General features: G+C 40.5%; 1 protein-coding gene across 1 annotated transcript in view; it reads right to left on the bottom strand.

The window, feature by feature from the left end:
* Positions 1 to 7,106: 7,106 nt before the first annotated feature.
* The window catches only part of SLC7A11 (solute carrier family 7 member 11), a 50,467-nt gene continuing 32,819 nt past the window's right edge, over positions 7,107 to 24,754 (bottom strand). Inside the window, exons 7-12 of the mRNA XM_081021459.1 lie at positions 15,327 to 15,450; positions 15,052 to 15,155; positions 14,146 to 14,242; positions 12,496 to 12,645; positions 10,696 to 10,873; positions 7,107 to 7,611 (exon numbers count right to left, since the gene is read on the bottom strand). Of these exons, the coding sequence (XP_080877585.1) occupies positions 7,544 to 7,611; positions 10,696 to 10,873; positions 12,496 to 12,645; positions 14,146 to 14,242; positions 15,052 to 15,155; positions 15,327 to 15,450 (721 nt within the window). The 3' untranslated portion in view covers positions 7,107 to 7,543. The remainder of the gene's footprint in view (positions 7,612 to 10,695; positions 10,874 to 12,495; positions 12,646 to 14,145; positions 14,243 to 15,051; positions 15,156 to 15,326; positions 15,451 to 24,754) is intronic.

The following is a 24,754-nucleotide window of genomic DNA, read 5'->3' as shown; positions in this document are numbered from 1 at the left end:
CTGCGCTAAACCAGCGTGGCACGGGAACTCGCTTCCACGGTGCCAGAAATCGCGCATGCACAGATGCCAGAAATCACGCACGTGCACGCGATCCGGCCCACTGAGAAATCTGCACGGGACTTGACCGGCCCAGGCAGGTAAAACCTTGCCAACTCCAATGTACATCAACTGAGAGCACCTCCGGGGTCCCCAATGGGGTCATGGCATGGCCCTAGCCCATACCCAGGCTTCAGAAGAGATCCACACCCCTGGATCCCTTTAACAGAATACCCTTAAAGAGGAGGGGCAGTTGATGGCTGCAACTTCCCATCACTTTCCCAACTGCAAAAAGTCTGCTTTTTTAAAATGGATTCGTTATGCTTGGGAAACAGAATACTTTGATTGCAAAAACTTAAATTTCCCAATATGCATTAGAAACCCTTCTGCAAAATATTGACAGAGCACCCTTATTCATAAATCTGGCATTCATTTCTGTACAAGAAATGATTGTAATAAGTTGCCTCCATTTGTTCAGTTTTTAAAAATTTCTTATGAAATGAAACCCTGGTTTTCAGTTGAACACCTGCTGTCAAATTTAGGCTTCCTTGTAGAAAGACTTAGAGGATTCTACACAGCTTCCTGGCAAGGCTCTTAATACAGGCCTGCAGCAGATTTCTCTAAGGCCAAGGGGGGAAAGGAAGAGAAGAGTTTGTGTTGTGCTTATGGGGACAGGGCACAGTAATGCACTATGCCTAAATACCATAGTTCCTGGTGGCAACTCAATTTTAAAATATGAACTTTTTAATGGGCATTTTTATTTTTAGCAAAAATGCATTTCTGTATAACTTGTTTTAACTGTATACACATATATACATATTTAACACATCAACAGTACAAGAGGAGCTCAATTAAAAGCTTTACAAGTAGAAGATAAATATATTTCAATTTATTTTACATAATGAAAGTAGTGTACAACCAGAAACTGCTTTAGATGCATATATAGGTTCTCACCCTTGTCCCATCCTTGTCATACTTTTAGGGCTTTCCCACACTTTTTGGAGGTATGCAGAGCTTTTGTTCAGGAATCTGGAATTGGCCTATCATGTTCTTCTCTTCTGTACAATTTGAAGTAACAGCATCACCTTCAGCACTATCTCCAAATTCATACAAAAATCAAACAAATCACCCAAAAAAGACCAATTTCTGCTCCCATAACTCTTATTCCAGCCACTTTGTCAGGTGTGTGGGCGTTTGAATAGCTGCTGAATGTTTTGAGCAGGCATCACTGATAGCCATCAAACAGCAATACAGTAAAACTTAATTGCATATTTATTACAGCTATATGTCCAGGAAATGGGTCTAATAAGGGTCAAAAAGAGTACTTCATCCATCTGTTGATCAAGGGAATGATGCTATTCTACCCTTAGTTCAGGACAATTCCATGGCTATTTCATTACACTATTATATATTTACTTTAGATTGAAATTCATTTTGTTCCTGGTTTCCTACACCACATCAGAGCTGTCTCTGAGGGTTCTAGTCTTGCTTGCTATTTAAAAGAGATGACTGTACATGGTCCTATTTAAATTAAGATTCAAAGGGGGAAGGGAATGGGCTGACATGAATTTCTCCAAAACTACAGGTGTATATCACCCATTTCCAATAGCAAACAGATCCAGGAGCACATTAAAGGAACTGAAGAGCATCATGTTCGTAGGCCCTGTATGTGTCACACACATTAGCCATGCACTCCTCTTTGACAATGATTGCAGACCAACATGTTTCTTGCTTGTAATGCAAAGTCCTTAATATCAAGACTAAAACAGTTTAAAGATCTCCAAGTTACTCTTATTTAGCAAACACCTCAAAAGCAGCCTTCATGTGACAATTTAACCCATTGCTGTTAGCATACAGCATCCGCCTCCACCTTCCAGTTCCTTGCGACATGCATCTTCTCCAACCCAGAACTGCTACACCAGCGATGTGGCTAATCTGCTTGGAGATTCTCTGCATGATGAGGAAATAGGAACAGGAACCCCACAGGATGTATCCAGTAATGAAAAGGCTTGTCGAGATTTCAAAGGAGAAATTGAAAAAGTGCAAACAAGGACAAGTCATCCGAATAGAAGCTCTCTGTTGTTAGAAAATATCTCTACTGCTTGAAGTACTATAGTGCCATTTTAAATTAGTGGATTAATCCTAGTTTGCTTTATTTCTCATAGGCACCAGCCCTATTCATATATTACTCGAGAGGGAGCTCATGCTTTGAAGCAAGAACTAGAATACAGTGGTACCTCGAGTTACATACGCTTCAGGTTACAAGCGCTTCAGGTTACAGACTCTGCTAACCCAGAAATATTACCTCGGGTTAAGAACTTTGCTTCAGGATGAGAACAGAAATTGTGCTCCAGCGGCGCGGCAGCAGCAGGAGGCCCCATTAGCTAAAGTGGTGCTTCAGGTTAAGAACAGTTTCAGGTTAAGTACGGACCTCTGGAACGAATTAAGTACTTAACCTGAGGTACCACTGTATGCTTCCAGGCACATCTTTGATGTTGCATCCCTGGGCAACTTCACCCCTCCAGTGTCTTCACACTGAATGTGGTTCACTCCAAAGATTGTTTGCGTGTTGAGTATGGCTGCATAAGTCTTTTGTTCATGTGACGCTTCTGTGCATTAACAGCTGCTTTTCATGACAAATGTGTGGATATCAAAGGATGGTTAATGCAGGAACCTTACATTGTAGGTAGCAGCACCACTCCTGCTTCAAGCTGTAAATGCTATGAGTAACATGTGAATAGGGGCAATATGTCTGCAAAACTTACATTCTCCTTACAGCATGTTTTCCAGCTACAGGACCAACCGGGAAATTTAGTCACTGCACTTCATTTTAGAAACACCATATTTCATTGCGTTCAGTTTGCAACATTTATAAGCAGTTCTATTTTCACTACAGACTTTTTAGATTTGTTTACTTGGTATATTGAAAAGAGAATGTTGAGTACTTTTCATTTATCTGCCTTTGCCTGAGAAGTTACCAATCAATAAGCATCCACTGTTTTGATTTGAAATCATAATTAAGCTAGGCAAAATGTGCTGTTGCCAATAATCTACAGTGTATTTTGGATCTCATTATATAATATAAAGGAATGACAGCAGATAGTTTATTACCTGCTAAAATTTCATCTCTTTCCCCACTCCCTTCCAACAGTGACAGTGGGAAATTAAGTTTTTCTTAAACAACAACCTAAACGTCCCACTCCCAATGTAATAATTTTTAACTCAGAAGTGAAAAGATGAAACTCATGCAAACATTTAATAGAGAACATTAACCGACTGTCAAGGAAATTCTTGACCACTGCCCAATTACTTCTTTAAAACTAAGCAGCCTATCTCAAATTCTCAATATTAAACAAAACAGTCTCCAGCAATATGTCTGTTTTTCTTCAGATGCATTGGATATAAATGTAAAAGGTGAGATCTTGATTAATTAAGATATTTAAGTTCCTCTTTAGAGATCAAGCATAATTTCTTCAAAGAAAATTAGTTCCAAACTGGCTATTGTTTACAAAACTGGGCAGCTTTCCCCATTGGACAGTGAATAAGTCTTGTTGAATTCAGTAGGCTTTGCTTTTGAGTGCAGGTGCCTAGAATTGCACTACAAATGCCTATTAATAATGGAATGCATATGTAGTAATTAATTATTCTGGCCAAAGTTTATCATTTCCTTCTTAGGTTTATGTGATCTTAATCAGCCTTTTTATATTAGCAGGAAGGCTTTGCACAGCTTTTTGTAAATAAAAGAAGATTCAGTTGCTGAATTCTTACCAATTCCCATTGGATTACACCTGTATAAACAAAGTCAGAGTATATTCTATTACTCACTGTTGGTGAAACACAAATGGAGTAATAGCAGATATTTCTAGCTTTGTTCCTGACCAACACCTGCTCACTGTATCAGGCAGCTTAAAATCAATAGGCAGATGGTAAATGGAGATGGATAGAACTTTACAGCATTAGTCCTTCCCGCACTTATTCATGTAAGCAGGTCTATCAGACTGAGCTCTAAGGTATTGTTATGAATCCCTCTTGCTGTACTGCTGCATGCTGGCATTTAATTAGGTCCGTACACATACTTGGGCTTTAACTAGATGTGGCTCTGCCACATGGTTGTAAAGCAGGGAGTGATGTAAAGCAGAGGAGTATCAAGTGGGTGAGGGGTGCCAAATCCTTGCCCTGCCTGCCACTTTAATCCCAGCAACCCCACCAACTAGCCACATTTCTCCTGGCAAGGCCCTTGAGGCTGATAGTAAGCTCAGCTGAAAGAAACAGGCAGAGGAGACTGGAGTTAAATCTAGCAGTGGGTGGAGGAACTTCTCCCACCCACGTAAGACATGCGTGTGTTACCAATCTCCAGGACCCCAAATGTGAGGATTTGTTTTATGTGCAATGCTGTTTACTCTCTGGGCTTTGTACAGCTATACATTTCTTTGCAACCTACTCCTCTTGTTTTATCACACAGAGGGTACCTCATTAATATAGCTCCGTATTATTATGATTGTAAATATTCATGCAATGGAATTATTAATTAGAATAATAAGTCTCCTGTGTGCCTTTCTAAAAGTCACACTATTACTTTACAAATTATTCACTCTGTACAGAATGTGCAATTGCACAATTAATGAAGAAGGCAATTTCTCTAAGGACACAGAGCTTGTGAGGGTGCCACTAATCCTATTAAAAAGTGATGTCTATAACAGTTTTTCTTAATGTTATGCTTCCAAATGCAAAAAAAAAAAAAGAAACTTTGGAATAGAAGAACTCAACTGAATACTGTCAGCATAAGTAACATCAGTTTGTATAGCTATTGCTTTCAAGTTAACCCTTGAGATTACTTATATGTGAAATAAATTGGGGAGGGAGGTTATTTTCTCTGAAACTAATGGCGAAGAAAGCATATTCTGTACTAGCTGGTCATTATAGGAACAATTGGTGCCTGTTTTTTTTGATTTTCCTATTTCCTTCCTTTCATTTCCCTTGTATGTCAAAATTTTTGCCCAGGCAGGAGCATTATGTGACCCATGAGAGCAGCAAAATACAATGTTGATGGGATAAAATCAGACCAAATCTTTATTGACAGCAGCAGGCAGGGCAAGCGTTGACATGGCATTGGGTACCAGGATCAGTTTAGCCCTGTGGTGGCTCTAACCTGAGGGTGGGCGGGCGGGAAGCTCTCAAAGCAAACTGTCCCTGAGCTCCAGGGGAAGCAGCCTTATAAAGGCTTTCCCCTCCCCTCTTCAGCAAGGGCTCATGGGGCAGGTTTTTCCCATGAGCCCATCACACATAGAGGATACTGGGCAAAACCTTCCCCAGTAAGAGCAGAACACAGACACTGTAAATAAATAATGTTTAAATAGGAAAAACTACTATGACACAAATAAACTAGAATGATTTCCTAACTATAGGGGCTTGAGGAGCAGCAGAAGTTTGAGAAACGGTGTCCTTTAAGTATACACACAAGCCAACTATTTAACTATAGTTCAAGTTAGGAATTACGTTAACAAAAGCAAGACTGTTTTTAATATCAGCAGAGTGGCTACCCAGATGCCAGTGGGAAGCCTACAGGCAGTGCATGATCACAACAGCACTCTCAATTTGTGTTTCACAGCAACTGGTATTAAGAAATACATTGTCTCCAATACTGAAGGTAATATACAGACATATTGACTAGCAGTTATTGACAGCCTGATATTCCATGACTTTGTATAATCCCATTTAAAGCCATCCATGTCAGTCACCATCACATCACGACAACTTTGGATTCCATATATGCTGTGTGAATAACTACTTCCTTCTTTCTCCTGTTGCCAGAAACCTATGACTATAAGCAAGATTACCAATGCAGAATAGCAACTTACTTTGCAACAGAGGTTTTAGTGAGAGGTTAACCTCTACTCCAAACCATAGGCAAACAACATATGCTGTTCAAGATGAATATTTAAATATTAATACTTTTGCAATAGGAAGTTAGGAAATGTTTGAGTTTGGAGGAAGAATTTTCTTTGATTTCAGTTGATAACATGGGACTAAAGTTTACGAGATATGGGGTGGGACCAAAGCTACACAAGAAAACACCAAGACTTGTGTGTGCAAAGTGAGTAGTGGGTTTGTGTGTGTGCTTCTTGTTCAAAGAAAAGTAAAACCATCCAACATGTCACCAGCTACTCCTTAATTCTGCGCTGAGTTTCAAAAACAGTTGGCCATTTGGCTTTTGTCCATAGCAAACAGAATTCCAAAGCTGTCTGAGGCATACACCACTCATTACTTGGTTCTTAAGCTTCTGGGCATAATTCCCAAATTTCCAGACTGGAAATAACCAAAGTCTTGGTAGCTGTCATTTTTAAAAGAAACTGTTAAGACTGGGAAATAATCCATATGCCTAATGAAAGCATTTGTTCTTAAGATGCTTTATCACAAACACAGGGAAGATGCTAACCTCCCTTATGGTCCAACCCTATAAGCTTCTGTGCTTTTAAGTATTAGGCAGAAGGACAGCTGCATTGAAGCAACACAGGTTTTGCTGCTGGGCTTGTGGCATGAGATAGGGAATGGTAGGACTGAGGCTAGGACTGGAGACAATAAGCTCCATCTTCTTAAAGGCTTACCAGTCATCAATAAAGTGTTGCCAATAATTCAGCTGAATCAGCACAATCCAGTGTATCCAATATAATGTGTTTGTGCTGATTTGCAGCTGAGAAAGAGTACGGCACCCTGCCCAAGTGACCTCATGCAGGATGCTGCTGTGGCTGTGTCAGCACCGTTCATTCAGAGAGTGCTTTTTTGTAAATACATTGCTAGGTTCATCTAAAGTAGGAGTAAGGAAAATGGTGCTCTTCCGACAGGGTTGAACTCCAAATCCCACCCACCAAAGCAAACATGGTCAGTGGTCAGGGATTATGAGAGCTGTAGTTCAACAACATATGGAAGGCATCACATTAGCTACCCCTGGTATAAAAGAACAGGAAGCCCATCCATATCAGCAAGAACTAAAAAGGTAAATAGAGTGTACATAGTTTTGAACTTGGTAGTGTTCTCAATAAAACAAAAACAGATATTAACAAGGGATGGAGTAATTTTGCACTCACATTTTTTTACTCCTTTCTTTCTTTAGACCCAATACACACAATACAGACATTATCTCTCTCTTTTTTTTAGCTGTCTTGAACATTTTTAAACAAATGTTCATTTACACTACAGTACAAATCATCAGTGTTAAAAACTGATCCCTTCCCTTGTATGATAAAGGGAATTTCAGATTACATTGACTCTATTCTCAAAGGAAAGCATGCACTTTGTTCCACAAAGGTTCCATAGCTTCTCCTTTCAAGAATGTGGCCTGAGTCCACAGTACCAGATAACCACACATAAAAATATTGACACTATAAAACAGTTCCCTCCACAGTTCATTATTTCTCCATGTTGCCTAGGAAGGTGAACACACACACATTTCCTTGACTGATGAAGAAGCTGGTTGCTTGGCCTCTCTGCTACTTTCAGCTGCAGAAGATCATGATGTGGCACTCCCCTCTGATGGAACAACTTCCAAGATGATTTGCAATGTTAACGTTGTCTTGTCTATAAAGGACAAAAATAGAGGAGACTTTTTGAAAGGTTCTATGAAAGGCCATTTGTAAGATTAATCTTGCATGCAACAGAGGGTTGGATCTCTGGACTAACAGTGCAGTCTTAACCATGTCTACTCAGAAGTTGAATCCTACTGAATTCAATAGGGTTTATTTCCAAAGAAATTGAGGTTAGGATTGCAGCCTAAATTAGATGAATTTAGGCTCCCATTGATTTGAATGGCACATTCGGATTAACTTGCTCCATTGATTTCAATGGGACCTAAAGTAAACTAACTTCAGTCCAGTTCTCACAGAGTGCTAAGCCAAACCTTAGTTTAGCATGAACATAAAAATTTGGAGGCTCCTGGAGAGCAGACTTGGGCCACTTTATTCGTCCTCCAGTACTACCGCAGCTGCTCTAGTAAAGGTAAAGGGTAAAGGGACCCCGACCATTAGGCCCAGTCGTGAATGACTCTGGGTTGTGGCGCTTATCTCGCTTTACTGGCCAAGGGAGTCGGCGTACAGCTTCCGGGTCATGTGGCCAGCATGACTAAGCCGCTTCTGACAAACCAGAGCAGCACACGGAACCACCATTTACCTTCCCTCCAGAGCAGTACCTATTTATCTACTTGCACTTCATGCTTTTGAACTGCTAGGTTGGCAGGAGCAGGGACCAAGCAACGGGAGCTCACCCCATCGCAGGGATTCAAACCGCCAACCTTCTGATCGGCAAGCCCAAGAGGCTCAGTGGTTTAACTCACAGCACCACTACTATGAGCTAAACTATAGCTCACATGTTTTCCAAACCCAGGTTCACCCAGGTCTTTGGATGCAACTCAGTGTAACATTATATTGTAACATTATATTAGCTTGTTAGAACACTGTTAAAGTGCAGTCAATCTTCCAGTCACTGAGATAGAAAAGCATACAATTCATGTACAGTAGCTTAGACCCTCAAGGACATGAAGTCTAGACTGAGACACAAACTGAGCATCCATCCTGATATCCTTTGATAATCTCATCCAGTACCAAACTACATTTAACAAAGCATTGCATATTTAAGTAAACAATAACCATTATATTTCAATTAAAATTGATTACATGGTTTAACAAACTACAGTTCTCCAGGCATTAATCATATACGGTGAAATAAACTAATATCTGTAAATATTATCTTAGCCAGGTTTGCAATGCATGTCTGTATCATTTACAGGTATTTGTATTTTCTCGTGCCAGAGAAAACAATAGGCTTCTTTTTAAGAGCTCAAAGAATCAGCTGCATTGCCACAGCAAGCAGAAATCAAGTCTCTCCAGTAACTGCCTGGAAGGGAATGTTTTCTTTTCGCTCGCATAAAATGGTTCAATACTGGCATCCTGTGGCCACAATGATTCATAAAAATATGATTCAAAAGCTTTGGGAATGTTGACTATCGAGTGAAAGATATTGCTTCCATTGCCTTATTCTCAGGCAGAGAAAAATAAACTGCAGTTTTAATAGCAGGAAAGATTCCTACAGAATGTCATGTGCATTTTAATTTTATATTCCTTTTACTCATGGCACTGTTTTTAAGTGATCTAATTTTATCATGGTTAAGAAGACAGATCATTATTCTCAAATCTGCACTGCCGAGTCAAATTATTTCACAAATTCTAATGCTAATTTCACTGATAACTATTTTGCTGTGTTCTGCTGCTAAGCTACAAGTGGAATTACAGTGGTACCTCGGGTTACATACGCTTCAGGTTACATATGCTTCAGGTTACAGACTCCGCTAACCCAGAAATATTACCTCCGGTTAAGAACTTTGCTTCAGGATGAGAACAAAAATCACGCAGCCGCCGCCGCCGTGGCACGGCAGCAGCGGGAGGCCCCATTAGCTAAAGTGGTACTTCAGGTTAAGAACAGTTTCAGGTTAAGAACGGACCTCCGGAATGAATTAAGTACGTAACCAGGGGTACCACTGTATCTATCTTATAACATTCTTGTTCTGCTTTTATGTAACTAGATAATTGAAAAAGATCCAGTACACCTTGAAGTAGTGCAGTAAATTGAGAAGTAGAAAAGTTCATTTTTCAAGTCAAGTCGTGAGAAGGCTGCCAACTTCAGAAGAAACTCTGTTATACTAGCATATACACTTAAAACAAAAGCAAACTTTGTGTTTTCAGTATAGGGATGGCTAATTTGATTCTGGGTGAGAAAGAAAAACAGGCTAAGTGTGGATTTTTTACAGGTGAAAAGTGCCTTTGAGAAATGGTGGCTGACACTTGCCTTCTGCCTTGCTGGGAATCACAAGCAGGGAAAGTGCTACTGCATTCAGGTCTTTCTTGTGGGTTTCCCATAGGCATCAGGTTGGCCACTGTGAGAATAGGATGCTCCACTATGGGCCATTGGACTAATTCAGCAGGCACTTCTTATGCTTAAGTAAAATTAATACTTATTTTTTGTGGTGCTATCTTTAGCACCTAGGTTTGGGTCATAAATCAGCCCTGAATTTGCACAAATTACTTGTGGTATTTAGTACTAATCATGGAAATATTGGCTGCTGTTGACATCTCCTAGTAGTTGATCAATACTGATCAGAGATTAATTGCATTTGCTTTACAGCTGAACAGCTCTCTTTAACATTGATCAAACTCAACCAAAATTCAGATGTCAATACATGGGACAATGACAGAAACAAACTGGGTCAAAGTACGGTAGGCTATTTTCCAAACAGATAGAGATAGTCCATGATAAGTGCCAGTAAGGTAAAATAAAAGTTCAGTATCATTTACTGCTTGACCAGAGAGCATGGCCCCATGGCTTTTGTTAGATATATCCTTACTTGGGGAATTTGGGGGGAGATTCAGTAATTTGAAACAGCTTTTGTTCAAAGAGTATTACTTCAAGTATTGAGTTCTACTGGTACAGAATAACTGCTTAATAAATTGGCATTTACATTAAAAATAATGAGGTAGATGCCTTACTGTGGCAATGAAACTAGTGGATACAATGCCTCCAAAAAAAATTAAAACTTGCAGTTTTCAGAGATACTGTATGGTCTAACGCTGAATGTACAACAAAGGGAATGATTTCCTATTGGCGTTTACTCACCTAACAGCCGTCTAAACCACGTTGGCTTCTTGTCCCATATGATAAAGAGGTAGTAGGCAGGGACGCCAGTCAGTGTAATTGCAAAGCCAATGCCAGTATTGACAGGGTCAGCATAAAGTGATAGTGCAACCATGAAGAGGCAGGTGAAAGAAAACAGAGCAGGAATAAAGAGCGGCACCTGGAACACACACCAAAAGACGTTATTGCAATACCCTGACCTTGGCTATTGAATGACGCTGGTATTTAATGTTCCATGACATATAAATTGGATAAAACACAGGGGCACACTGCAAGTCTCATAGAAATACAGGTGTTCAGGACAGGCACTGCAAATACAAGTAGCTAAAGAGAGCAAATTAAATGCACTTTTATGTAATAGGCATCCCAACAGCTGCTTAATTACCCATTCAGACAAACACTACATTGCTATGCACAGTCTTTAAATTGGAAGTCTTGTAAATGCATTTTCTAGTACTGAGTCCCTTTCTCAAGCTTCTATTGGAGTAGAAGGCAGGAGCAACTGCAGCAAAGATGGCGCCTTTTGTAATTGCTCATTAGAATCAATTTTACAATGAAGGAAGGTGCCTAGGTTACGGGCTGCCTTTTAAAACCATTAAGTACATATTGATTTTCTTTCCCAAGTACAATAAATAACCTGGCAAGAGACTGCCAAATTAAATATCATTTTGGACATGGGCATTGATGGCTGATAGCATTATGCAGCCATCATAAACTTGGGAAAATATGTGCTTCTGTCATCACAACTGATAACATAATCTGAGATGATTTTAAAAGCAAGAAAATGCTACAATATGAGTAACAGCTTCGGTTTCCAACAGTGATGCCTGTCACAACCACAAAAACCAATTAACAAAAACCAATAAAATCCAAGTAAACTGTCAAAAAATCCAAACCAAAATTTAATTGGGGCGGAGGGGGATAGCAACAGCGAGGAACAACATAAAACTATCATCCATCAAATGCTCAGGGCAGTAAGGCAGTTTTAAGTTGGTGTTGGACTACAGGAGCTACCATTTGGCAAACTGAGGCAACTGCCTCAGGCAACGGATGTGGAGGGGTGGAAGACTGCAACTCCTACTAGCTTGTTGTTTGCCTCTGCTGGCCTGGCTGACACAGCAACTGCCCAGCAAGGCTCTCTGACTCCACCTCCTCTGACTCTCATAGGAAGGACCAAGGTGATCTTTCCACAAAGCATTCTGGGTAGGGTGGCTGTGATATTACTAGTGCTGCCCCTGCAGTTTGCTGCAGCAGGGACAAATGATGTCTAGAATTAGAGAGGCAGTGACAAAGCCAGTCTCACAGCCACACTTCCCAGAATGCTCCACTTTGAGGAAGCACCCTTTTGGACCTTCCTAGCGCAAGGCTGGGAGAGAGGAGGTGGGGTGCCTCGCTAGCGCTAGCAGTGCTGCTAGAGCAACAGGGAAATTAATGTTGCTGAGGAAATAAATGAGAGTGGGAGCAGCGCTGCTATTGCCATGAAAAGGAGGGGGAGTGAGGAACGCAGCAGCAGGTGTTGCAATCTCTTGCACCCGCCCTGGTTAGTGCCAAATAAATATTTTTGTGAAGGCGTTGCTCAACAGCTGACCTTATTCCTAGTCGCCACCCACTGAAAAGACCCAGAAAAAGGCCTTAGAAATCGATCTCATAGAATGGGCAAGTTTGTATAGAAGTAAGTGCGTGACTACAAAATATATTTCCATTAAAATGCCCATGGGGAAGAGGAGGCACACATGGTATAAACATGGCATTTATGTAAAACAGTCATATTCCTGAGGTTACCTTGAAAGGACGAGGCATCTCAGGGCGCTTATATCGGAGGTAAATCATCCCAGCAACTGCCAAGCCTATAAAAAGCCACCGGGCAAAACTGAGGAAGTTCAAGAGGCTGTAGAGATCACTGGAGAAGAGCATGATCATTGTCAGAGGGTGCTGCAAAATAAATTAAAAGGAGAAGTGTGCTTTATTGCCCAAACTGTTATTGCCGTATTTCCTTATATTAACACTGTGGTGCCCCCATAGCTCTTAGCACACTACATCGGGGTGGGGAACTTCCAGCCCTTCTTGGCCTACTAGTGGTCCAATCTGACCCACAAAGCCTTTTTCCCAAAATCACGCCCACCTGCCCATCAGCAAACCCAACTCATTATGTCAGCTGATGGATGGGAGGACAAAGTTAAATCTGGTGTTGGGTAGGTTACCAAAAAAATTGATTCAGTACAGTGGAAGCTTGGTTCTCAAACGCCTTGGTACTTGAACATTTCAGCTCCCAAACACTGAAAGCCCAGAAGTAAATGTTCCAGTTTTTGAACGTTTTTCGGAAGCCAAACGTTCAATGTGGCTGTCAGCTATTGTTTCCAGGGCGCCTGTGCCAATCGGAAGCTGCACCTTGATTTTTGAATGTTTTGGAAGTCAAACGGACTTCCGGAACGGATTACATTTGAGAACCAAGGTACCACTATATTTAAAAACAGTTAAAACAATTTACCTTAACAGGAATTGGGCGGGTACTGAAAAAAACATATCTCATATGTCAATGGCTAAGGTAAAGAAGTGTGCCTTTAGCATTCGCTGAAAGCTATATAGTGATTTGTGGAGAGGGAATTCAACAACCTTGGGGCTGCCCCCAAGAATGCCCTCTCCTAGGCTACAAATTATGTGATTTAGAAAGTAGCATTGTTTCCATTGTTCCTGTTGTGAGGATGTTTCTGTGATAAAGATGACACAGATAATGGAAAATTCAGAATCACAACCATATGAATTGCACATGAATTGCATTGTAAAAATCCACATGTCATCTTACTTCAACAGGACCAGAGGAGATAAATATGTTTATTTGGGAATTGGTGCTATTGTTTCTAAAGAACTTGTATCCAAGCCAGCACACTAAGAAGTACAGCTTTGGATTCTCCAAAACAAAAATATGAAAAAAGCATAGATATCAGAAAACAAACATTATTTTATAACCTGGAACCAGTGCCCTGAAGGCAGGTGGCAACACCAATCTATCTATTACTGTTGTTTGCATTTTCTCTGCAAGATACCTGTAATGTGACTTCAGGGTCTTACCAGACAGTACACTAGTGTGTAGCTTTTATGTAGAATTTTATTACTCTGCATCCCTATCTAGGAAGATTCATTCCATTGAGAGGAGCTTAGCTAATCACTCTCTTTCAACCTTTCAAATAAAACATAATGAGGTGTGATTTAGGCACCAGCCAGCGAGAGTTAAATGCAACTAACAGAGAGTCAAAAGGAGGAGTCTCTAGAATAGATCACCTCTGCAATTACTTTCCACCCCTCACATGCATCTAAAGTATGAGATAGAAATAAATAACTGAGATTCAAGAAGTATTAAAATGGCATTTGAATCCTCCAGTGCAGATTCATGCCATGCAGCCTTGTACAGGGACATTTGTTTATAGGAATTACCAAAACAATGACAGCTGGTAAAGGAGTGTGCTTGCGAACATGAATCATGGACAGAATCTCAGGAAGGTGACCCTCGCGGGATGCGACGTAGAACATCCTGGTGGGAAAATAAATTTGGACAGCTTTTAAAGACACTCATTACCAAGATGAATGGAAGCAACTCACTAGAGGTGTAGAACACATTCAAAGTTATCCTCAGCAGTGCTGGGGTTTTTTTTACTATGCAAGACAAGCATCAGAAGTTCTGATGTAAAAGAAATTTAGAAGCCTGGGAAATCAGCATGAACATTTCTACCTTCAGCCACTCTTAGTCAGTCTTCAAAAACAAGGGCCAGTTAGCATTGCTTCAGTTGAAGAAGAAGAAGAAGAGTTTGGATTTGATATCTCGCTTTATCACTACCTGAAGGAGTCTCAAAGCGGCTAACATTCTCCTTTCCCTTCCTCCCTCACAACAAACACTCTGTGAGGTGAGTGGGGCTGAGAGACTTCAGAGAAGTGTGACTGGCCCAAGGTCACCCAGCAGCTGCATGTGGAGGAGCGGAGACGCGAACCCAGTTCCCCAGATTACAAGTCTACCACTCTTAACCACTACACCATACTGACTACTGAAAACTACAGTTTTCTTTTCTCTCCTTTGAGCTAAGCCACTATCACTGCAATATTACAGCAAATGGGGGGGGGGGGTTCCAACAGAAATTGCAAGTGCAAGATTATAGCTGTATTCTTGCCCTGCTTCTATTCATTTCACTGAATTGTATTCAGTGGTATTGAAGTAAAGGAGCGGAAAATTCACTGCAAATGAATGCCATTATTTAATGTTGATTTCCCCCCTTTGAAGTAATATTCCCAGTTTTTCATGCTAAATTCAAATTTTATGACTTTACCCTCACCCCACATTTGACTCACCTGGAGACAGCAAAGATCCCACCATTCATAGATCCGAAGCAAGAGAGTGCAACAAAAATTGGGACAGCCAAGGAAAAACTTCCCAGTAAACGTTCAGCAAAAGTCTACCAAAAGAGAAGGAAAGACATATCAACTTAATTGGTAGAATTCCTCAATACCTTCTCCCATTCTTCAGCTTTAAGGAGTTCATCCAGTAAACTCTGTTTTCCGTCATGATCAAGAAACTTATTCTGAAAAATTTACTCATTTGCATGATACATTCTACTATGACTTACCACTGCCACTGCTTGGGAAGCTAGCAGATCCTCGGGACTAATAGTTGTAAAATAGGCCACGTTGGTTAACACATAGCCAACTGTGACAATAACCATTGATGTGCAAATGGCAAGCGGTACATTTCTGAAAGACAGAAAGAAATTGACTGTTATCCATCTGCAGTCCAAAACTGAAGCAACCTGGTTGGCAAATATATTTGATGTATGTCACTGCACTTCCATTGTGACTGATGCTTTTATATACTGGAAAAATATTAAATACTGCAGGTCAAGCAACATATTTCAAACACCGTAATATGAATAATCAGGATTGCATAAATTGCAAACAAGACACAAATTCTGCCTTGGCTTTATTCGTAAATACTATTATCTGCCTGCTGTTGCTTACTCTGTAGAAAAGACCATACTGTAAGGAATTCTAACTGGCCTAATTAGCCATGCCATTTTGTTAATATGCAAAGATACGGAAGTCAAAGTTTTTCCTCAATACCTTTTTCTCTACAGGTAGCATAAGATTTGTTTCTGAGTCAGTGGGACACAGACACTCGAAAGAATAATCCTCAAGCTGTAGCTTCACGTTTATTTATGAGATCAAAGGGACTGGACCTGGGAAGCCAGGAATCATATCTGAGCTCAGCTATGGGCCATTGGGTTGCCTTAGGCAAATCATTAGCAGCTTCAGTTCACCTTCTGAAAAATGTTAATACTTATCTCAAACAGTTGCCTCGATGATGAATGAGAGGATGGCTCTAAAGCACTTGACACATTTAAAGTGCTTTATATAGATTATTAATAACACTACTCTCTCCCGGCAACTCAGTTGTGAATATTACTGGTTGGATGTAAAGTACAGCTCCAGTAAATTTCCAGCAAAAGATATGATTGGAAAAATCAGGCCCATGAGAAGTGTGTGTATAAGTGAGTAAGTGAGATCAATATATTCTAGAAATTCCAAAATTGACAGTCACCACAGAATTAAATATAAACTATATAAGGGGAAAATCAAAGATTTGTTTGTAGTATTCAGCACAATCTCACAGGTGGACCTCATAAGATACCATGGATAGCTCTGAACAGAAGTAGAAAGACACACAAACAAGATGGCTATGATATTTCACACCCGACAAGCAGGATGATCCTGAATGAACACAATATAAGCTTTTCTTTTCTTTTTTGAGGAGGCACAACAGTTCACTAGAACTCCAAAAGACAGAATTCAAAATGCCCTATGTTAATGGCTTTGTAAAGTCACATTGCCATTTTGAGGACAGGCATTACAATACAAAAGGAAGGCATTACAATACAAAAATCATGCAATAAAAGCTAATGATCTGTGCCCTCAACAACCAGTCTGCAAAATCTACTTGATCCATCCAGACTGGCGCTTCTCCCATCACCTCTCGAACCCATAAAACAAAGTTTCACAGGTGTGTGAGTGCTGTTTCTGCTCATCATTCACCCCTGCATCCCGCCTCAACTGAGTTGAGGCCGAGACATTCTGTGGGAGTGGAAGATGGCATCCACAGCAGCCTCCTGGCATGGCACTTCTTCCCTCAGTTTGTGCTTATACCATGATAAAACCAATCTGCACACACTAGAATTGTCAGATTACACCAAGCATAGGGAAACTCGGCCCTCCAGATGTTTTGAGACTACAGCTTCCATCATCCCTAGCTAACAGGACCAGTGGTCAGGGATGATGGGAATTGTAGTCTCAAAACATCTGGAGGGCCGAGTTTGCCTATGCCTGGATTATACCCTAGAAATTCTTCCTATGCTTTTAAAGCAGGGATGGGAAACATTTTTTGGTCAACCTTCCAGAGGCCACATACCAGTGCTGGTCAGGGCCACATCTTGGGTTCCAAGATGGTGAGCCCTTGAGCAGCCTCCAAAGCAGTCCTTCAAATAACCCAGTCCCAAAGACATTCAAGGTAGGCATTATTACCCTGTCGGCAATCTCAAGCTCAGCCAGGCCACCTTTTCAGCTCCATATCTTGGACTCTCTGCTCACATTTACAGCACTTATCAACCTTTAGAGAAAAAGCTTGGCGAGACACCTCTAGTACACATCTTAACGCCATCTTCTCTAAGAGTAAAAGTGGATTTACAAAGCAACTGGGGAGAAAGCACTCTCAGACCTGCATGTATTTGGCAGGCAGAGTCCAGGCTCATTATGCTGAGTAGCACTAACCCCTGCTGACAGACGGGTGGGGTGGAAAGATAACGAGTCAGCAAGTGCCATTCATTACTCTCTGCTAAAAGACTGAGACTCTCTATGTCCCCAGAAGCCTTGAGCAGAATAAGAGGTTTTGTGACCTCTGAGGTATGAATGCTTTAATGTAAAAGTGGTACCTCGCCTGCCTTCTTTCACTCTCTCAATACGACCAAGTCCCTAAGGGGATGCAATCCATTAGCATGTAACACCAGCCAGTGTTACTTGTTAGATGGTGGCGTACAGCAAAACAAAAAACAAAAAAACTTTGACAAAAAGCAACTACTAATACTAATATGAAAGACCTGGTTTCCTGATTTCAGCAATGAGACGTTTTCATTTTCACCTTAAAAGTTATACTTCCCTTTCAATCACTGGGCAGTGCATTAGCCAACATCACAGCTCTGGTGCTAAAATACCATCTAGCACCTTTAAAAGACACCCTTTCTCTCACCAAGGTATTAAAATTGGCGAGGGTATGCTTTGTGTAATGACACAGTCATTTTAAACTAAAATTCCCAGCACCAATTACTGATTCATCAGTTAATTATTTGCTGTTAAATTCCTTTCCATGTCTCCAACAGCATTCATTGCAAGCAAGTAGCAAGTAGCCGTGTCTGTTATCTTCCACACACCCTGAACAGGTACATGGGCATACAACAGAACATTTTCTTGGGGTACAAACTAAAGTCCCCAAAAGGAAACACTGAAATAGAAAGCATTTAAAAGAAAAATTACAAATGCAAAATGTCTGGAGATGATGATGGAGGGAGGGAGAGGTATATATATACACACACACATAAACACCATAGGATTAATAGGAATTCCGTCAATCTCACCATAGTGGGGGAATCAGAATTGTAGAGTAGGAAGGAACAATGAGGATCATCTAGTCCAACCCACTGAAATGCCCAACATGGGGCTTGAACCCATGACCCTGAATTTAAGAGTCTCATGCACTACCGACTGAGATCTCATTTAGGAAGACTGCAACCAGGTGTATGGACTGTCTGCTTAGTTTGACAGTTAGGTAATGCTGGCGGGCAATTGATGCTTCTTATGGGCCTTCAAACAGAACACTGTCTGCTGCAAAGCAGGAAGAAGAAGAAAGAGAGTTTGGATTTAATATCCCACTTTATCACTACCCGAAGGAGTCTCAAAACGGCTAACATTCTCCTTTCCCTTCCTCCCCTCACAACAAACACTCTGTGAGGTGAGTGGGGCTGAGAGACTTCAGAGAAGTGTGACTAGCCCAAGGTCACCCAGCAGCTGCATTTGGAGGAGTGGGGACGCAAACCCGGTTCACCAGATTACGAGTCTACCGCTCTTAACCACTACACCACACTGGCTCTCTGTGACATGTGGCCACCCTATTGCTACCTTTCCGGCAGCATTTAGCATACCCCAAGGGAAAGTCTTGCCTTTCCTTGTTAACATAAAGCAATGCCCCATAGCCATTAAGCAATGGGATTGTAGTTCCTGTTTTTAAATTAAGCAGGTTTGGGATGATTACCCAGTAAAAATTACTGAATCAATCTACCATGTCAAAATAAAAGAAATGCAAAATAAATTGGGACAGTATCAACTGAGCTTTGCAGTAATGGCCAGAAGTTAACGTCACAGCTGAGTAAACCTTAATCAGCAAGCGTCTTGTGCTCTTTCACATAGCTAGAATGACAGCAAATGAAGTCAGAGCCATTATTCTGTACTTCCAGACCATTTACAACTTTAGTATGTCAAAAAAAATTACCACCAGAGGCATTTCAAGATGTTTCTGTATAATATTTTCCTACAGGAACTTACATAAAGGATCTCAAGTATCTTTATTTTAAAGAATGAGGCAAGCATTCCTATGCACTGTGTATGTATGTGTACGGAAAAAGCAAACAAAGCCTTCTCCTCCCCCCCCAAATTTTGGGAAGAGCTGGTGGCAAAAAAAAAAAAAAAAAAAAAAACGTTCTTTGCCAGGCCAATAAGTATGATATAATCCCTTGCATAATATAATCCCCTTTCAATTTCCCTTGCAGAGATTTCAGGAAGCTTCATATGCGACACGCAGGACACTGGGACCTACCAGTGTCATGTGTCCATACAAAAATAAATTATGATGGGTAGACATAAATTATTATGGATAATCAGTCACATTCTTTATATTCTCTTGAGCACTTCTGGGTAGTACTCAAAACCATCCTCAATCTGGTGTATACATGGCCTGTATGTATAAACTCAGAGCAGGGTCTTCTGTGTAGCTGCCCCTTTTCTGGGGAACAGCATGCCAGTTGCGATGTGGCAGGTGCCCACTATCTGCATTTCCAGAACCAATTGAGAATGTATGGAGATCTGGATGAAAACAGAGCATACACTGGCTCTCTTCAAAGCCTGCTGCTCTGCCCGCACACATAATTTCAATCCATCATTCTACACTGCTTATTTACAGAAAAAGTGAGATTGCTCTCTGTTAACCTAAACTCTTTCCTCCTGCATTCTTCAACTCAGAGCATGCATTATTACAAAAGAAGCTATTTCAGTAGCTTCCCACCCTTTTTCTTAAGTAGTGTCCTTCCCCTTCACCTTTTGCAAAAGTGAATTAAATGGAATATGATCACAAAGGACACAAGTGCCACCCTCCAGAATAATCTTGCACAAACAAGTTAGTTAGGAAGGCAAGGACTGTGCTTTTTATTTTAAAGATATGTATTTACCAGTACTCCTGACCCTTATTGATGCATATTTGAAATGCTAATGCATGTATTTCCTGTAATTTTTATTACAGTGGCCTTAGGCTATAAATGATGGTTACGTTGGTTATTATGAAAGTGTGAAAAGAAAAACATTTTGCTTTCCCTTCAGTCACTGTCAATACATTTCATTCCTAGAGTCAATGGGTTTTGAACGACAATGGATGTTTATGGCCTTGCAGCAGCTCATCCACTCTAAATTGAGGAGGCTGTGCAAAAAGCCGCTTCTCGCCCAACATGAACAAATACAGGGGAGAGGGAACAGGATTGCAGATTCTGTGCCAACTTCCAACTTCCATGAGTTCATTTGAATGTGTCAAGCTCAGGGGCAGAAAATGCCATCCTGCTTTCCATAGGCTCACTGAATGTGAACATGTCATAAGAACAGATAGCAACACTCACAGGAGCCAACTTCTAGGGGCTGTGGGGGCCTTGCCCCCCAATAAAATATTTGAGGAGGCCGGGGGGCCCCAAAGTTGATGGGCATTGCCATTCAAACGGTGTGCATGCATTGCATCATGTGATTGATTATGTGGGACGGGACTTACCTCCCCCCAAAAATTTTTTTATTCAAGTTGGTACCCCTGGCAACACTAGGACAGAAGAAGTGCAAATAAAACTTTGACCCCAAACCTCTATGGCAGGGATGGGGGAACCAGTACCCTACTCTATGGAGCAGTGGAGTAAGAAGTACATCACAGCAATCGTAGTAATTTGCATCTTGATAGTAAGATAGATCTTATTATCCATTAATAATAATGGTTATACCTGGTCAGATCTGAGGAGGAGGCATTCCTGATCATATTGCAGACTGGCAGGATGCCTTCTTATTGCATCTTGAATGTGGCCCCGGTAGTGGTACCCACTATCTGGAATTGCCTTCCATGTGCTGTTTGTGAGGCATAAACAGTCTCAGGTTTCAAATGCCTCTTCGTTCAAGCTTTCCCTGGCTCATAAGGGTCATCTCTCCTCTCCATTCTGATTTGTTTCAATGTTTTGCTGATGGTTTTATTAAGAGATGTTCTGTTTTTGTTGATCTATTTCTTCATACTTTTGGTCGCAATACCAGCTTTTTAAAAAAAAAAAAAAAACCAACATCGTAGATGTTTAAAATTAGATTCCATGAAGGGGATGGGAGGAAGTCTCGAAATTCGGAGAATCTCTTGACACAGATATGTTTTTACTAGTTTGTGGTTTTTTTCAACTTTGTATTTGTAAAACCAATAAAAATGATTTCTTTTAAAAAAAACCCATCAACATGACCTTATTGTGTTTTATGTAACCCTCTTAGGGATTTTGCATATTGAGTGGTATACAAATATTATTAGTAAATAAATAAGACAAAGCAATTGAAGAATAAGAGGTGGAAATGGGACTAGAAATGCAATATTTTGTCTTTTCAACATACCAGAGGGCATTCCCATTGAAACACCATGACTAGGGATTTAAGTATTTCTTTCAAATTATCCATACCCCATGGGCACAGACTTAAGTGCACTCAGTGATATTTTGCCTTCAGTGGCTTATGGTATGCACTATGATGGAAAGCTGAAATAAATTCATATATAAAGGGGGACAATCTGCATATAAAGGAGTAAGGGAATTTATTGTGGCAACTTTCCAAAATATTTTATTAAGGATGCATTAGAAATCCGTAACATTCAGACCATTAATCCAAACAGGATCAAGTGGTTCCAGCTTTTCTACACTGAACAGCCCCAAGACACATCTTCGAGCACAGATTTCCCAAGTCTTAAAAACAAATAAAAGTATGGTGGCACAATTACAAAAAGGATGAAGGAAGGAGTGAGAAATATTTTATTGCGCTAGATTCTCATGTGAATTTAGAATGATTAAATCTCTGAGCACCTGATTTATGAGCAAGAATTACAGTGCCCCCAGCCAAAATCATTTTAGTAGGGAGAGTGTTGGGGGTGAGAGAGAAAGAGAAGCTTACCCAAGTTTAATATCAAACTTACCGGCAGCATTATATGAACAGCGCTAGGCAATGAACTGGCATTCACTCTTGTGGACCTTAGAGGTAGAAATAAGGGCATTTTGAACCAGGGAAAGAACAGATTGGGTCTCACAGCACTGGGAAGCTGGGCCAAGAGAGACTGTATGCCACATATCAATAACATCACAGCCAGGGGAAAGGGATGGGAAGCATAGCAAAGGGAGGATGATGGTATTTAGAAATAAACTAGCCTGTCAGATTTCAATTTCCCGCCACTGTAATTATTGCAGCCTTTTGCCTGCAGATGAGCTTGTGACATAGACTGCTTTGCGGATTGTGTTTATCGTGAAAATCTGCTTCAAATGTTTGTAGAGGACAAAACCCCAAACCTTTTCATTGCAATAGAAGAAGCTGGCTAGGCTGCTCAACCTGACAATTACTCTGATGGAGCTTCTGAAACTAGTAATGGGCATACGAAACATTTTGTTCAGATGTAGTACAGTGAGGAAAATGTTCCTAACAGTTCTCTCTCTCTTTAAAGCAGCCCTGTGTTTTAACAATAGATTTTGATGGCTCCAAAATACAATTCCTTGAGTTCATATAGGCAAAAACAAAATAGAATCACCATTTTCCAGTTTGCTATATTACACTCCATCATTGCTAACAGAGCTGCCAACAAAGATCACAAGGTGATTTTCTGCTGTATCTTGCCATGTGCATTGCAATCCTATACATGTCTACTCAATTAGAAGCCTCATTCATTTCAGTGAAACTCAGTCAAGTGTACATAGGATTGCAGCATAATAGTCCAGAATGCACTGAAATAGTATCATTCAAGAATTAATGGAACATAACACAGGGATGCAAAACCCGTGACCTTCCCCATGTTGCTAGGATACAACTCCTACTACTGATCACTGGCCTTGCTAGCCAAGGCTAATGGGCGATGAAGCACAGCAGCATCTGCAGAGACACAGGTTTGCCATTATTAACCAATCAGGCTCATGGCCAAACTACATGTTGCATTTAGCATGTTTTTTAAAAAACTGTGCATAAGCTAATCCTTTTTATTTTGAAGAAAAGGCAGCTAAAGATGATCTAGCTTATCTGTGTGAAGAGAACAATGGAAGAGTTTTAAGAAGCAAGATGGAGAGGAAGATGGGGGGCAGAGTCTGTGAACTGAAAATATAGGGGGCTCAGGCATTTCTCTTTGCAGAACTGATATGGAACAGTGAGTTTACAGATGAGCAGGATTGAGAAGAGGAGGACAACAATGGAGAGAATGGGGAGACAGTAATTTTTATTTGTAACATGAATATAGGGAACAGGAAGACAGGGCTCCTATACCTTTAACAAGTGCATAGGAAAGGGCAATTTGATTCAGCAGGTGCAGACTTTCTCACTTGTGTGCCAAGCTACATCTGCCAAAAGGTTCATTTTCTATGCATCTATAGCTTAAAGTTCAAAGCACAAGTACTTAAATAAATAGGAAGGTCATCCTTTGCCCCTGAGCAGCCTACACTGGGACAGCTGCTTCAAGATCTACCAAATTAACACATTCATGAGAGCTATCAAATATGCCCATGATCAGTGCTTTTTCCCCCCCAAAAAATAAAATGTTTAGGGGTACTCTCATTTTGACTCAAGAAAATCACCATTTCATAGTTGAAATTGGGAAAAATAAATACAGTAAATGGACAAAAGTACAAAGATTCACAAAATGTTGAGGGGTATGCGTACCCCCAGAAAAAAGCACTGCCCATGATTATAAAATATAAAGGATAGACTTTTACCACTGAATTCAATTCTATTTAAAAGCATTTTTTAAAGGCTACAAAATGTCAATAGTATTTATTCCATGTATCTGGAAGGATGCATCATCTCTGCAGAAAGCAACATAATAATAAATAATAGTCTCCCAGAAAAGTCTTTATATCTATGACTCCTTCATTCCAAAGTAGGATTCTTCAGTGATCAGTCCTCCTCCTCCCCCCCCCCGAATTCTTAATTCATATTCCTTCCCAACATAACTGTCTCAAAAGACCTAACATGATCATAAGCTTTCATCTAAAAGTGCTCTTAATTCAATTTAACAATTTATTCCAGAATTTCTGAACTTCCTTCATCTGAACTTCAGTGTTCTAAGTCTAGATCAATTCCCAACTAGAGATTCACAAACGATTGCACAGCTGAGTTCTCAGAATTACTAGGAATTTTTTTTTTAAAAAAAAATTCTTCCAGGAGAGTTTCATAACAGCCAAGGTAAGAGCAATTTGTCTGCAATCGGCTCAGTATAGCTGACAGAGGAATTTAGCCTTCGCTGTTTCTGTGAGAGAGATCAGCATGGCCATGGGCTCTCAAGAGATAAAATATGAAGCCACCTGTCTTGCAATAGTTCAGTGCTGCTATATGAAACTCAACAAGCAACAAGTTCCCTTTTTAAAATGGGTATTCTAAAAATCCATACTATTGCCCCCCCCCCCCTTCGGTGCAAAATTTATAGCAGCAAGTCATCAGGCAT

This window comes from Podarcis pityusensis (genome assembly GCF_964106645.2).
Source record: "Podarcis pityusensis genome assembly, chromosome: 9".
Taxonomy (NCBI): Eukaryota; Metazoa; Chordata; class Lepidosauria; order Squamata; family Lacertidae; genus Podarcis; species Podarcis pityusensis.
Note: the sequence above shows the minus strand (reverse complement) of the source record. Positions and strands in the feature narration are given on the sequence as shown.